Below are 12521 nucleotides of genomic sequence, written 5' to 3'. Positions count from 1 at the left end.
CGTTGTGTTTTTCTCACATGCTGGAAAAGTCAGCCCTGCCACTGGCAGGAGGCCTCACTTCTCGTTACTAGACCAAAGGGAATGATCCCAGAGTGAGCAAAGCAAAAGTCGTGTTGTCGTTTATGGGACAGCCTCCAAAGTCACGAACCATCACTTCTGAATGTCCTATCAGACACACAGGCGAGAGCTGTTCAGCACGGGAAGCAACAATACCATGCGGTGAATACCAGAGGCAGGGCACACTGGAAGCCTTCTCGGAGGGTGGCCACCTCTTCCTTTAAACATGATATTGTGAACACCTTTTCATGCCAGTAGTGGCAGATCAGTCTTGCCCTCTTTAATGACTACATGTAAGTGCAGCATAACTTAGTTGACCAATCCCCTGCTGTTGAATATGTGGATTGTGTCCATCGTAGATATAATTAGTTATCTTGAATATCCATCACTAACCTTGTACTATTATTTCCTTGAGATAATGAAACACCTATCAGTCACCCCTTGAGCAATGGGTGGGTGAGGATGTGAACTGGGACTGGAGCAAGGCCCCTTCTGACCAGCCTTTCTCTTCCCATTAAATGGTAAACTCAGTAGATGCTGCAACATCCCAGCTGATCTCTGCGCAGCTGTTTCTTAGAAAATTCTAAGCAGAAATCGTGTTCATCCACATCATCCAGACAGCCCTTGATATACTGAAGGCTCTGAGTATGTCCAGGAACTGTCTCTGAGGCCCTCTCCTTCCTGGCCCCTCTTCTTTGAACCAGGTCTGGACAGGTGGCACTTGATCCACCCCATCAAGTGCCTTCAGAGTGGGGACTGTCCCCTGTATACTGACCCACTGCTGATGCTCAGTCACCTAAAGAAGAAGCCATGAGAGGACAGGGTAGTGCATAGGAGGGCCCCACTAGGGGAGAATGTGGTTTTGGAGGATTAACCTGTAAGGGGAACTGGAGTGTCAGACCCCTTTCTGCCCTTGCAGGTGACAGTGAACCAAGGAGTGGCTCCCAGGAAAGGGCTCTGGGAAGGGTCTTCAGTGCTCAGAGTGCAAACTTGGGGAAGCGGGTGCCTGGAGGCCTACCAGGCTGAAAAGGGCCACCTGACCCTCTGCCCAGCCTTGCCAAGCCTTCCCCACCTCCCTGGAGCAGAACTGAGGATTACTAGTGCTGAGGGCTGGTCCCAGAAGCCAGCCCTTGGGCATCCACTTAGCGGTTGATCCAGAAGACCTGCCTCACGGAACCGGGTCTGAGCCCTGCCCCCAGCGAACAGTGGCCGAGAGCCAGGACTGGTCAGGTCTGTGACCTGCCACATGAGCCCTCGAGGCCATCTCACTCTATTTTGGGAAGGGGATCGATCGTGTCAAGGGCTTTCTCAGGGATAACCTGAGGAAGAGCCATTGGCTGGAGAGCCTGGCATTCTAACAGGGCACCCTCCGGGCATACCTTGACCCATGTGTGAGCTCCAGCTAATTTTAGAAGGTCTGAGTAACTTGGGGTCACTCGTGGGCGAGCCTAAGGAGGGCCAGGGAGATGCGCCCAAAACGAGCCCAAGGCCTGGACTCAGCAGCCCCCAAGCCTAAGAACGGCCTCCCACATACACACTTTTCTGTTTTCTGGTTCAAGGCATTCTGAGGCTGGCCTGCCTTGAAATAGAAGAGTCCTAAGTAAAACGTGTATTTTTGCCCAGCCTGGATGGAGTGGAGGGGTGCTCAGGGGCAGCCCCAGGGCCCTGCACCTGCCCGCGGTGTTCCCGCAGCCTCTGGTTTTCATTGGCTTAAACGGGATCGTGTGCGTGCCGCTGACCAATCGCGCGGCTGGGGCGGCTCCACGCCCACGGCAGGAGGGATTTGCCCAACCCCAGTGGGGCCCTGAGAGGAGCCTGCTATACTAACCCCCCCTCCCCCAGTGCCCTTACAGCAACTCCTCCTGATTTCCTCGGTTCTCTCACCTGCAAGAGCAAGCCCAGCTCTCGCTGGCACAGGCCACGCCCCTCCCTATACACCCCCTTTCCTACCTGTCTGTGGGCCTCCTGCTCCTCGGGCTGGCCTGGGGATCTCTGCCCGCAGTAGACCAGGGAGGGGAGGGCAGAGTGGATAGGCCAGCTGGGCGCCCCTCCCCACCTGCTAGGCAGCAGTCCCCACGTGGTGTCCAGAGGGTATGGCAACATGCCCCACGGTGCTGTCCCCTTGCTTTTATCAACCCTGACCCCTGCAAGCCTCTTCTGCCCTTCCGGCCTGCCCCTGACGTGTGGTGGCTGGCTGAGTATTTCAGCAGTGGCAACTGGGCCTGATCAGTGCAGAAGTCCTGGGCTGCCTGCCCCTGGGACTCTCCTCTAGCCAGGCAGCCCTCACCTGCCACACGTGGGTCTCAGCCGGCAGGAGCATCCCCACATCCTGATGGCGTCAGATCACACAGCAAAGAACCAGCCCCAGACAGCCTTGACTCTGGTAAGGCTCACTTCAAAGCCAGGGGATATGGGTTGGAGAGCAGCCCCAGAGCACTGCACTCAGCTCTGCAGGTCACAGGTTAGGGCCAGGGTAGTGAGGTAGTGAGCAGGCGCTGGGCCCCTGGGGAGGAGGCACCCAGGCCTGGAGGGGTTGCGGTGCCCTGACAGGCAGCTGCACCTACTCCTGGCTCCTTTCCCCAACACCCCATCCTCACTAGGGACACCCACTGCCAGCTTGTCTGAGTTCTGGGAGCTTGCCCTTGGGGCTAACCAATGGTGACCTAGGATGAGTGTGTCTGGTGCCTGGATGGGGGCCTTGCAGGGGGAGAATTGGGTCCCCTGTGCCCTCTAGCTCTCAGGGTTCCTTGTATAGTCCTGGAGGTTGGATCAGGATTCTCTTCCTTGGGTCATGTGGGCTACTGGCCTGGATACTTGCTGCTGTGTACACAGCCACCCTCGGGTCAGCAGGCTAGGCTGCCCTGGACAGGTGGCACCATCTGGCCCTGGAGCCCACAGGGTCCACTGGGGCTGCACTGGCCTGGGCCATACCCTCTGGGTCCTTTGGCTGAGATGGGAGATCCATTTAGGCTGTCCTCAGCCTTGGTCCACCAAATACAGAACTAGGAGGTGTCCTGTCTTTTTGTGGTTTGCGGATAGGGTCCCAAGGTACTGCTTGCTGCATCCTCCTGGCTTCCCTTCACCTTTTGCCCTTTGCTGACCTTCGTCCACCCAGTGACTTTATCCTGGTCTGCAGCATTGAGAATGGTCTCCATTGCAACGGCTTTTAAATTTATAGTCTGGCCACTTCCCCCAAACTTTGACCTCAAACAGCCAACTGCTACCTGGGACCAACCTCTCTCTGGTAGACACATTCACAGGCCTAGATCTCAAGTTCCTGACCACTCCCCCCACCAAGCCATCCTCCTGGAGTGTGGAACTTCACCTTCCCAGACTCCTCTCTTCCTTCCTGCATCCTGTCTGTAGCTCTGCCTTCAGACTGACTCCAGACTTTTGCTGCCTCTTTCTGCCCAGCACCCTCTATCCTCACCTGGGTTATGGGGACAGCCCACTGGCCCCTACCTCTCCACCCTCTCTCCCTCCTCAAACGTACATCATGCACTGGGGCACTGGCAACCAACCTGGCCTCACTCCCTTCTTCCTTCTGCCCACTGCCCTCACCCCTGGTCCCTGTTTCCTGTCCACCCAGCCAACACCAGTGGGTTGTGTGCCCTTCCTGTTGCACTCTGAAAGGGACCCATCCTGCTCCTAGCTCCTCTCCTATGCCCCCTCAGCACCTGGCCCACAACAGGCACCTGCTGACCAGCCAGGTCAGCAGCCCAGCAGGGAGTATGGGGGTTCTGGGCAGGGAGAGCCCTGTGGCTGTCCCATGGCCTCTCAGGCAAGGTCACAAGAGAAACCTCTGTAGCTGGAGCTGCTTCTGTGGGCCTGCAGAGCAGGGCTCTGCGCTAATTTCTCTGAGGCTTTGCCTGGAGGCCACATGGCTTTTCAGGGTTCCCAGGCTGTACCCCAGGCCCTCAGCTGCTCAGGAGAGTTCTGTAAGTTTACCGAGACCCATCAGAAGGACGCCTATGGCTGGGGTCTGGCTGCGGGAAGGGATGGCTGGGCTTTGTAGTCCAGCAGGAGGCAGCCTGGTGGGCAGGCTTAAAGCAGGCTCCTGGGCCCTATGGGCTTGGGAAAAGGGCTTTACTCTGTGTCCAGTTTCCTCACTTGTGAGAGATGGAGCTGATCAAAGTGCCCAAGTCCTGGGGTGATTGTAGGAGTGGTGGGGAGATGGAGAGAGGACAGCAGTGTGTCCTCAGTCCCTGCTCCTGGGAATATCTCAGCATGGGAGTCAGTGGGGTGGTCTCTCTCCCCTGGGTCACACCCTGACCAGGTGCCAGGAATATGGGCATCCGCAGGCCTCTAGGTACCCAAGGAGGGTACTGCCAAGAATATGGCTCACCTTTGGAGGTTGCTTCTATGGCGAGAGGTGATCCCCAGGTCAGCCCCAGGCTGCAAGTCAGAACTTCCCAGTACCTGTTCCAACCTGTACCTGTTCATGGGGGCCAGTTCATCAGGGTCTCCAAAGCCTTGTGGTTTCCACAGCACCTGGCTTGCTGGAGCCTGGCTCCCCTACACCCTGCCTCCCTCCAGCCCGAGTCCGGTATGTGATTCTGAGTGTGCTATCATAGATTTTGTTAGCCTCATGTCTTTCTGATTTCACTGGGTTTAAATTTTAAGTGTGTGGCCTTATTAAGAGAAGTCGTTCCTAACTAAGGATCTGTAGCTGCTAGGAATTCTTGGGACTACAGAAATCGAACACCTGACTCTGTGTAGCTTAAGTAGTTAGTATTTGCTTCCATAGCTAGCACATGGAGGTGGTGGGTCCGCCACAAGCCTCCCTTCTCTGCCATCAGGAGTGTGCTAATAGCTGTTCTCACCAGCCTTCTCTTATGTTTGCAAGATGGCTATCACAGCACTGGCCACCACATCTGGGTACAGCTATGTTTCCCCTTCTGCTAAAATCAGGCTTCCTGGGGCCAGTGGGTGGCATAGTGGTTAAGGCGCTGGACTCCCACATGGCTGACTGCAGTTTAAGGCCCGGACCTGGCTGCTTGAAAATTACATCAGGCACATGTGCATATGTGCCCAAAATCCCAAGAAGAGAATAGAGGAGAAGGGATTGTAGTGTGTTCATCGCCTTTGGGGGGTTGATTTCTCACTTTCCTTCTCATTGTCTCTTTCTGGGAAGTGCATACGTCCTGGGGTGGGGGCGACTCTTAAAAATATATGTATGGGGATCAGCAGTTAGCGTAATGGCTATGTCACTGGACTCCTGTGTAGTCGACCATGGTTCGAGTCCCAAACCCAGTGGCTTAAACAGATGCTGGGTGCGTGTGCATGTATGCCCAATATCCAGAGAGGAGGATGGAGGAGAAGGGATTGTGGCATGGCCATCCCCCCTGGGGGATGATTTCTCGCTTTCTGTCTCTCTATCTCTCTCTGTCTGTCTGGCAAGCGTTTGCACCCTATAGCAAAAAACTCTCCCAAAAAATGTGTGTGTATGTGTGTGCATATATATATAAAAAAATAAATATTAAAAATCAGGCTTATGCCCAAACTAAGCCAATCACTGACACAAGGGGAGAGGCTCGCTGTGCTTGACTTAACCTAAACATGGCTTACCGTGTTACTGCTCACCCACCCTTATTCTGCCCCAGGGAAATAAAACCTGGACTCCAAGGCTCTAAAAACTGAGGAAGAAGGGGCAAATGGCTGCATAGCCTCCTGGCTGGAATTCGAACATTCTCCCCCCGAGTTTATGTATAAGACTGTGTGCAAATGAATGTGTTTTCATGAAGGGTAGGTCCATGGCTTTTATCAGAGCATCTTTTGATTTCCTTTTTGGTTCAAAATGAAAACATATTCATGATTCTTTTACCGCTGCCCAGAGATAGCCATGAGTATGCGCTACTACGCAAAAGGGACAGACACATGCTGTCCACCTGCTGGGCAGAGCCTGGCTGCTCGCACAGGCTGTCCTCACAGCACCACGTGGGAGCCAGGGCCATCCATAGGCCATCCACATTCAAAGGACTGGTGCTATGGAGCCAGCTTCATATGTATGGCCCCTCTCACATTGACACAAACAGCCCTCCTCCTTCTGCCACCTCCCGGCCACTCCTCTGTGGGAGCCTCCCGTCAAGCAGGCACCTCCTGACTAACTAGCAGTGCCTGGGCCCCCTCATGCACAGCTTTGCTGTGCAGATGGCCCCTTCTCCCCTTGCACAGAACCCAAGAGGTAGATGACAGTATCTCCCCTGACCTGCCTGCCGGAGCTTCCTCCTTGACAAGTCCAGACCTGTGGGACCTCAGGAGGTGCTACAAGACACCTTGGCACCAGATATGTTAGGAACAAGAGCCTCCCCGTCCTGTGTTGCTCACACATCCAACATACCCGACTGATGTGTGAGCTGGTCTCGAGGCTTGGCTCTTCTCATTTTGAACTATGGTGGATGGTTTGAAATGTGAAGGCAAAGAACAGAGAGGTCACTCTGAGTGGGGCCTGGGGCAGCCTGACCAGCACAATGGTCCACCCGCTTCCCTGTGCAGGTGGAGCAGATCCTGGCGGAGTTCCAGCTACAAGAGGAGGACCTGAAGAAGGTGATGAGGCGGATGCAGAAGGAGATGGCCCGTGGCCTGAGGCTAGAGACCCACGAGGAGGCCAGTGTGAAGATGCTACCCACCTACGTGCGTTCCACCCCGGAAGGCTCAGGTATGGCACCTGACCAGCTGGAAGCATCCGGCTCGACTGCAGGGCAGTGCCCTGAGTCTGGACTCCAGTCTGCTGGGCTGTTGTGCCCTGGGGCCCCATGGGGAGCCATCATGCCTCAAGACAACTGGCTTTTTGCATCTCACAATGAGGGGATACTCCCACAGTCAGTCTGGAGTTAGGTCCAGTGGTCCCTGGGCGCCACTGGCCAGTCAAGGGCAGGGGCTTCCTGAGACTCCCCAGCTCACCTTGACCTGTCTGCAGCTGGGAAGGCCTCAGCAGCTTCATGTCCAGCCCCACGATGCCCCATGCCATCCCCTCCTCCTCTCTGTCATGGATCCCAGGCTGATAGGCTCCCCCTTGTGCCTGCAGAAGTCGGCGACTTTCTCTCCCTGGACCTGGGCGGCACCAACTTCAGGGTGATGCTGGTGAAGGTGGGGGAGGGCGAGGCAGGCCAGTGGAGCGTGAAGACCACGCACCAGATGTACTCCATCCCCGAGGACGCCATGACGGGCACCGCTGAGATGGTTAGTGGCCTCTTGGGAGGCAGGGAGCCAGGCAGGGGACCAATGCCTCAGAGGGTGGCCAGGCAGCACAAAGGCCAAGGTGGACAGCAGCTGGCACTGCCTATATGACCAAACACTATCTGTCCAAGGTCAGGGATTGGTTCAGGACAAATTGGTGACAGGAGCTCCCACCAGTCACATGCCATCCAGGTTCTCAGATGCAGAGCCACTGTGTGAGCACAGAGAGGTGCCCTGGCATCCAGGAGGACGGCCCTCCCCTGCAGGCATGGTTCTGAGTGCAGACTGGGCAAGAGCAAAGGCAGCAGGTCAGGGGGGCACCTTCTTAGCCCAGCACACAGCAGGCAGCATGGTCAGTTCCATGCCAGAGATAGGCAGACAGGGCACCTGGAAGTGGCAGATAAGACTCTGAATCCTAGAGCTGAAAAGCCTGGCTGTGGCCAGAGATGAGCCTCTGTTTAGCCCTCTCTGGTCCAGCAGGTGGGGCCCAGCTCCCCCTGGGTCACATCATCCCAGGGCTGCCATCAGCAGGCTCTGACACTGGGGAAGGTTCATGACCTGGGTCATGGAGGGGAGGGAACGGCAGCAGGCTTGGCATCAGCGGCACACACCCCTGGCAACACCTAGCCCACAGCCCGGGAGGTGCCGGCCGGCCTCCTTCAGCAGCCACTGCCCTGGGTGCATCCTCCAGCTCTTCGACTACATCTCTGAGTGCATCTCTGACTTCTTGGACAAGCATCAGATGAAGCACAAGAAACTGCCCCTGGGCTTTACCTTTTCCTTCCCCGTGAGGCATGAGGACATCGACAAGGTGGGCAAGGGGGTTGTGGAGGGGTGGAGGGTGGCTGAAGGATGCGTGTGCCCCAGAGGGACCCTGCAGCCCCGCCACCAGGTGGGAAGGAGCTGCATTCAAGCTGCGCCCTGCCACTTACTATACATGAGGCTTGGGAAACAGCCAATTCCCACTACATGCCCCCAAGTCTCCCTATGACCCTGAGGCACACACCACAGTCACTGTAGAGGGAAGTAGCAGCTCTCCCTTAGACCATCACATCCATCTCCTCTTGGTCAGCTGTGAGGGTACTGAGATACTATCCCCACCAGCAAGCTAGCAAGTTAGCCTGCCAGCCATGTCTGCATGCATGCATGTGCTCACACATACATGCACGTGAATCAGTCACAAAACATGAACTTGCTCTGGAGCAACATTCCAAGTCCCAGACTGCACAGATGCAGCGAGGGCTAGGGGAGCTCCGTATGTAGCAGGGTGTACAACATGACAGCAACCCCCCCGCCCTACCCCTCCTCGAATGCCGCTCCCCTCTGAACCAAGACTTACTCTGGGATGACGTTGCAAAGCTTCACTGTACAGGCATCTTTAAGGTGGTCAAGACCTACAGATTAGATGTCCTAGAGGGTCGTCCCAGCACCAATCACCATTGCACAGCTACTTCAAGCCTGTCTGCCCCACTGTAGAGCGGGGCACGTGTCCTTGTGGACCTTGTGGGAACAATGCAGCCATAGGCCTGTCCCTGGTGTGCAGAGTAACCACAAGGCCCTCTCTCCCCACAGGGCATCCTTCTCAACTGGACCAAGGGCTTCAAGGCCTCAGGAGCTGAAGGGAACAACATTGTGGGGCTTCTACGAGATGCCATTAAAAGGAGAGGGGTGAGGGGCACTGTGCCTGCCCGGGGACCCCGGCCCAGTGCTACCAGCTCCTTTCTTGGGCCTGGTTACCATTGGCCTCTGTTCTTCTCGGCAGGACTTTGAGATGGACGTGGTGGCAATGGTGAACGACACAGTAGCCACGATGATCTCCTGCTACTACGAAGACCACAAGTGTGAGGTCGGCATGATTGTGGGTAAGGGTGCCACCCTAGCCCACTGTCGTGTCACTAACAGGATACCTGAAACTGGGTGCTTTCTAAAGAAAAGAGGAGTTTATGTGCAAAATCCACATTCTGGTGGCTGGGAAGTCCAAGGGATTGCAAAATGGCAGAACTTTGAGTAGAAGTGTAGCCATATTCATGTACCTCTTGCCTGCCTCACTTCCTCTTCTTGGAGACTCCACCAGATCTGAATCCTAAGAGCCCCACTCCAGTGATATTATCGCCCCTAAAAGTCCCACCCTGGGACAACACAAAGGGGTGAAGTTTTTACATAAAGCCTTTACAACACAACCAAGCCCCAACACATGAACCCTTTGGGGGTTCATCACACACCAAGACCAAACTGAAAACATAATCTTTGGGGGACAAAGAATGATCCAAACCATCACAGGCTCCTTGCCCTCTGCCCCTTCTGGGTGGCTGTGTAGGGCCCCTCAGGAAGCCCAGTGGCCTTGATGTAGCATAGGCGCTGTGTGCCTACCTCCCCACTAGACAGTAGGCCAGTGGCACATACAGCACCCACTAGGATCTCAGTAAGACACCTTACCCAGTGAATTGGCCAGACTGGGCAGATGTGTCCACATGCAAGAGGCATCACCTCTTTCTGGATGTCTTACTGGGGACCCGCCTAAAGAGAAGGCAGGTGTCAGGACAGGAGCAGCATCACAGAAGGGTTTCCACTCAAGCCATGGGCCCTCTCAGAGATCATGAGGTGATTATCATGAGCATGTATTGGGGAACAATCCAACCAAATAGGTCACCTCCTGTGCACGTTGGTGGGTGAGGGGAATTTATGGGTTCCTCAAGCCTGGTTTCCAGAAACCAGTGCTGTGATCTCATGGACTTCAGGGCCAGCCCTGGAAGGTTATGCTTTTGTGTGGTTAGGTACTTATCTACAGTTAAACCCCCCAGTAATCAACAAGTGCTTCTTACATATTAGACACATGCACACATATGCACACAAACATTGTACATATACACACAGTCATGTGTTACTTAACAATGACTGTGTTCTGAGAAAGGACGTTAGTCACAGGGTGTAGTCACCCAAACCTAGAAGGCACAGCTAGTGCACACCCAGGCCAGGTAGTGATCTCGTACACGCAGCCCGAGCTGAATGCCGGTGCCATGCAGGACTATGCATGCACAGGTCTGGCTGAAGCTTCAACCTAACTCTACTAGTATGCTGTTCTTTCCGCTTTCATGCTCATTCTCAGCTTTTAGAGGTCTTTACACTTGTCTTTAAGTCCTACATCTAACCCTGAGTGTTCCCCACCCTCTCCTGCAGAGCCACTCGGGACTCCCCAAGACACTTCCATGTGACTTCTCACCAGGCTGAGCTACTGCTACCTGGTGGTACCCCATCCTGGAGCAGAGGCAGCAGAGGAGCCCCTGGCAAAGAGCCTGCCTGCACACATGTTTGGTAGCTGTGCTCAGTGCTTGAAACATGCCCATAATAACTTCCGGGGTCTAACATTTGAGAGAGTTCACACAAAAATCTCAATTTGTTTTCCACAAATACAAAATAGGAAGGCCAAGCATCACTCGTACCTGATCCCTACACAAAAGGCCCATTGCCCAGCAACCCTGCCTCAGGCTCCTAATGCATGCTAGCACCACTTTTCGTTTAATGACTCCAGAAGGAAGGTCTCCACTCCTCACCTTGAAGTCCTGCCTGCAGTATCTCTGACTGCTCCCAGGGCTACACTGCCATCCTCGTTTTCCGGGTGCCCCCCAAAATATGGCTCAGGGCATGTGCAGACAGTGCAAGAAAACCAAGGTGGTATACAGGCAGGATACAACTGTACCTGCTACACCCATCTCTGATTGGCAGGCACTTTGACGCATGCTGCTTCCCTCCCAGCAACCCAGATAATGTCACCTTAGGGAATAGGACAGCCCAGAGAGCTAGTCCACCTACCCCATCCAGGTCACACACTCCTGGCAGAGCATCTGCCATTGCCCCAGGGCTCCAGGACAGAGAGACCTCATAAGCATGGGAGCAGGAGATGGAGTGCAGGTTAAGGAAGCTGAGGACACAGGGCCAAGGGGGCATCCTGGGGTTCCGTGTGAAGTGCAGCTGCCCCAGGCGGGGCCTGACATCACCCACAGGCACTGGCTGCAACGCCTGCTACATGGAGGAGATGCAGAACGTGGAGCTGGTGGAGGGCGACGAGGGCCGCATGTGTGTCAATACGGAGTGGGGCGCCTTTGGGGACTCGGGCGAGCTGGACGAGTTCCTGCTGGAGTACGACCGCGTGGTGGATGAGAACTCCGCGAACCCCGGTCAGCAGCTGTAAGGACGCACCCTGGGCTGCTCTCGCTGCTGCAGCAGATGGGAGCCCAGCCACGCAGATAATGGGCTTGTTTTTAAACCGTTCTGGGCAAAAGCAAACTTTCGGTGCCATGTACACTGGCTCCTCTGCCCCTCGGCTCAGTCATGACCCGCCCCCTCCCGTAAACCGGCAGGAAAGGAGCGAGATTGTGGTTAGATCACCTTCTGGCATAGTGACGGCTCCCAGTCGCCCCTGGCAAGGTGTGCTGGGCTTAAGCAGAGTTCCTCAAAGCACACATTTGTCTGCGTTTACAGAACGAGTGTTAGTGTCGCATACCATGCTGTGGGTTGCCAGAACACCACTTGGGAACCAACCATCTGTGCTGGTTGTTAATCACTGCTGCCACTTGTTAACCACCTACTATATGCCCGGCCTGCTAGCTGTTTGATCAGCCTCATCCCAGACCCTCAGGCCTCCACTAGGTCAGTAGTGGTACATAAGCTGTGACGCACAGGGCAGGCTGGTGCCAACCGCAGCACTGGCCAGTGACACCTGCACCTCTTCACCAGGGTGTGGGAGAGCTGGGGTTAAAGGCCGCGTGCTCAGTTCAGGGTGCACCTTCCCAATCCCCAGTTTAGCAATGAGAGAAGAAGCAGGAAGCCAGGTCTTTGGGCAGCCAGGGTGAGAGAAGGGTGTGCGCGCCTCACGTGACCCTGCAACCGAGAGAGGGGCGGGGCCGGTTTCTGCGGCCAACAGGGATAATCAGAGCTTTGTGTGCAGGTACGAGAAGCTCATCGGCGGCAAATACATGGGCGAGCTGGTACGGCTGGTGCTGCTCAAGCTTGTGGACGAGAACCTGCTCTTCCATGGGGAGGCCTCGGACCAGCTGCGCACACGCGGCGCATTCGAGACACGCTTCGTGTCGCAGGTGGAGAGGTGCGCGGAGGGGAGGGCCAAAGGGCACGCTAGGAGCAGGGGTGGGCGGAGGTCCCAGGTTACGAGTGTAGGGTGGGGGACGTGGTTGGGAGCTGCAGGAGCAGAAAATGAAGGTCTGGGGCGGGGTTGCGGGTGTGGGAGGGTCACGAGTCGGGGTCGAGTGTGTAGGCTGTGGTGCAGGGGG

General features: G+C 55.6%; 1 protein-coding gene across 1 annotated transcript in view; it reads left to right on the top strand.

Moving 5' to 3' along the window:
* The first annotated feature begins 2224 nt into the window (after positions 1 to 2224).
* GCK (glucokinase) overlaps positions 2225 to 12521 on the top strand; it is a 12785-nt gene continuing 2488 nt past the window's right edge. Inside the window, exons 1-8 of the mRNA XM_006166015.3 lie at positions 2225 to 2440; positions 6553 to 6715; positions 7085 to 7239; positions 7928 to 8047; positions 8809 to 8904; positions 8999 to 9098; positions 11238 to 11421; positions 12182 to 12337. Coding sequence (XP_006166077.1) covers positions 2390 to 2440; positions 6553 to 6715; positions 7085 to 7239; positions 7928 to 8047; positions 8809 to 8904; positions 8999 to 9098; positions 11238 to 11421; positions 12182 to 12337 — 1025 coding nt within the window. The 5' untranslated portion in view covers positions 2225 to 2389. The remainder of the gene's footprint in view (positions 2441 to 6552; positions 6716 to 7084; positions 7240 to 7927; positions 8048 to 8808; positions 8905 to 8998; positions 9099 to 11237; positions 11422 to 12181; positions 12338 to 12521) is intronic.

The sequence above is a fragment of the Tupaia chinensis genome, unplaced genomic scaffold (assembly GCF_000334495.1).
Source record: "Tupaia chinensis unplaced genomic scaffold, TupChi_1.0 Scaffold144150_1, whole genome shotgun sequence".
In the NCBI taxonomy this organism is placed as follows: domain Eukaryota; kingdom Metazoa; phylum Chordata; class Mammalia; order Scandentia; family Tupaiidae; genus Tupaia; species Tupaia belangeri.
This window is presented reverse-complemented; position numbering and strand designations above follow the sequence as displayed.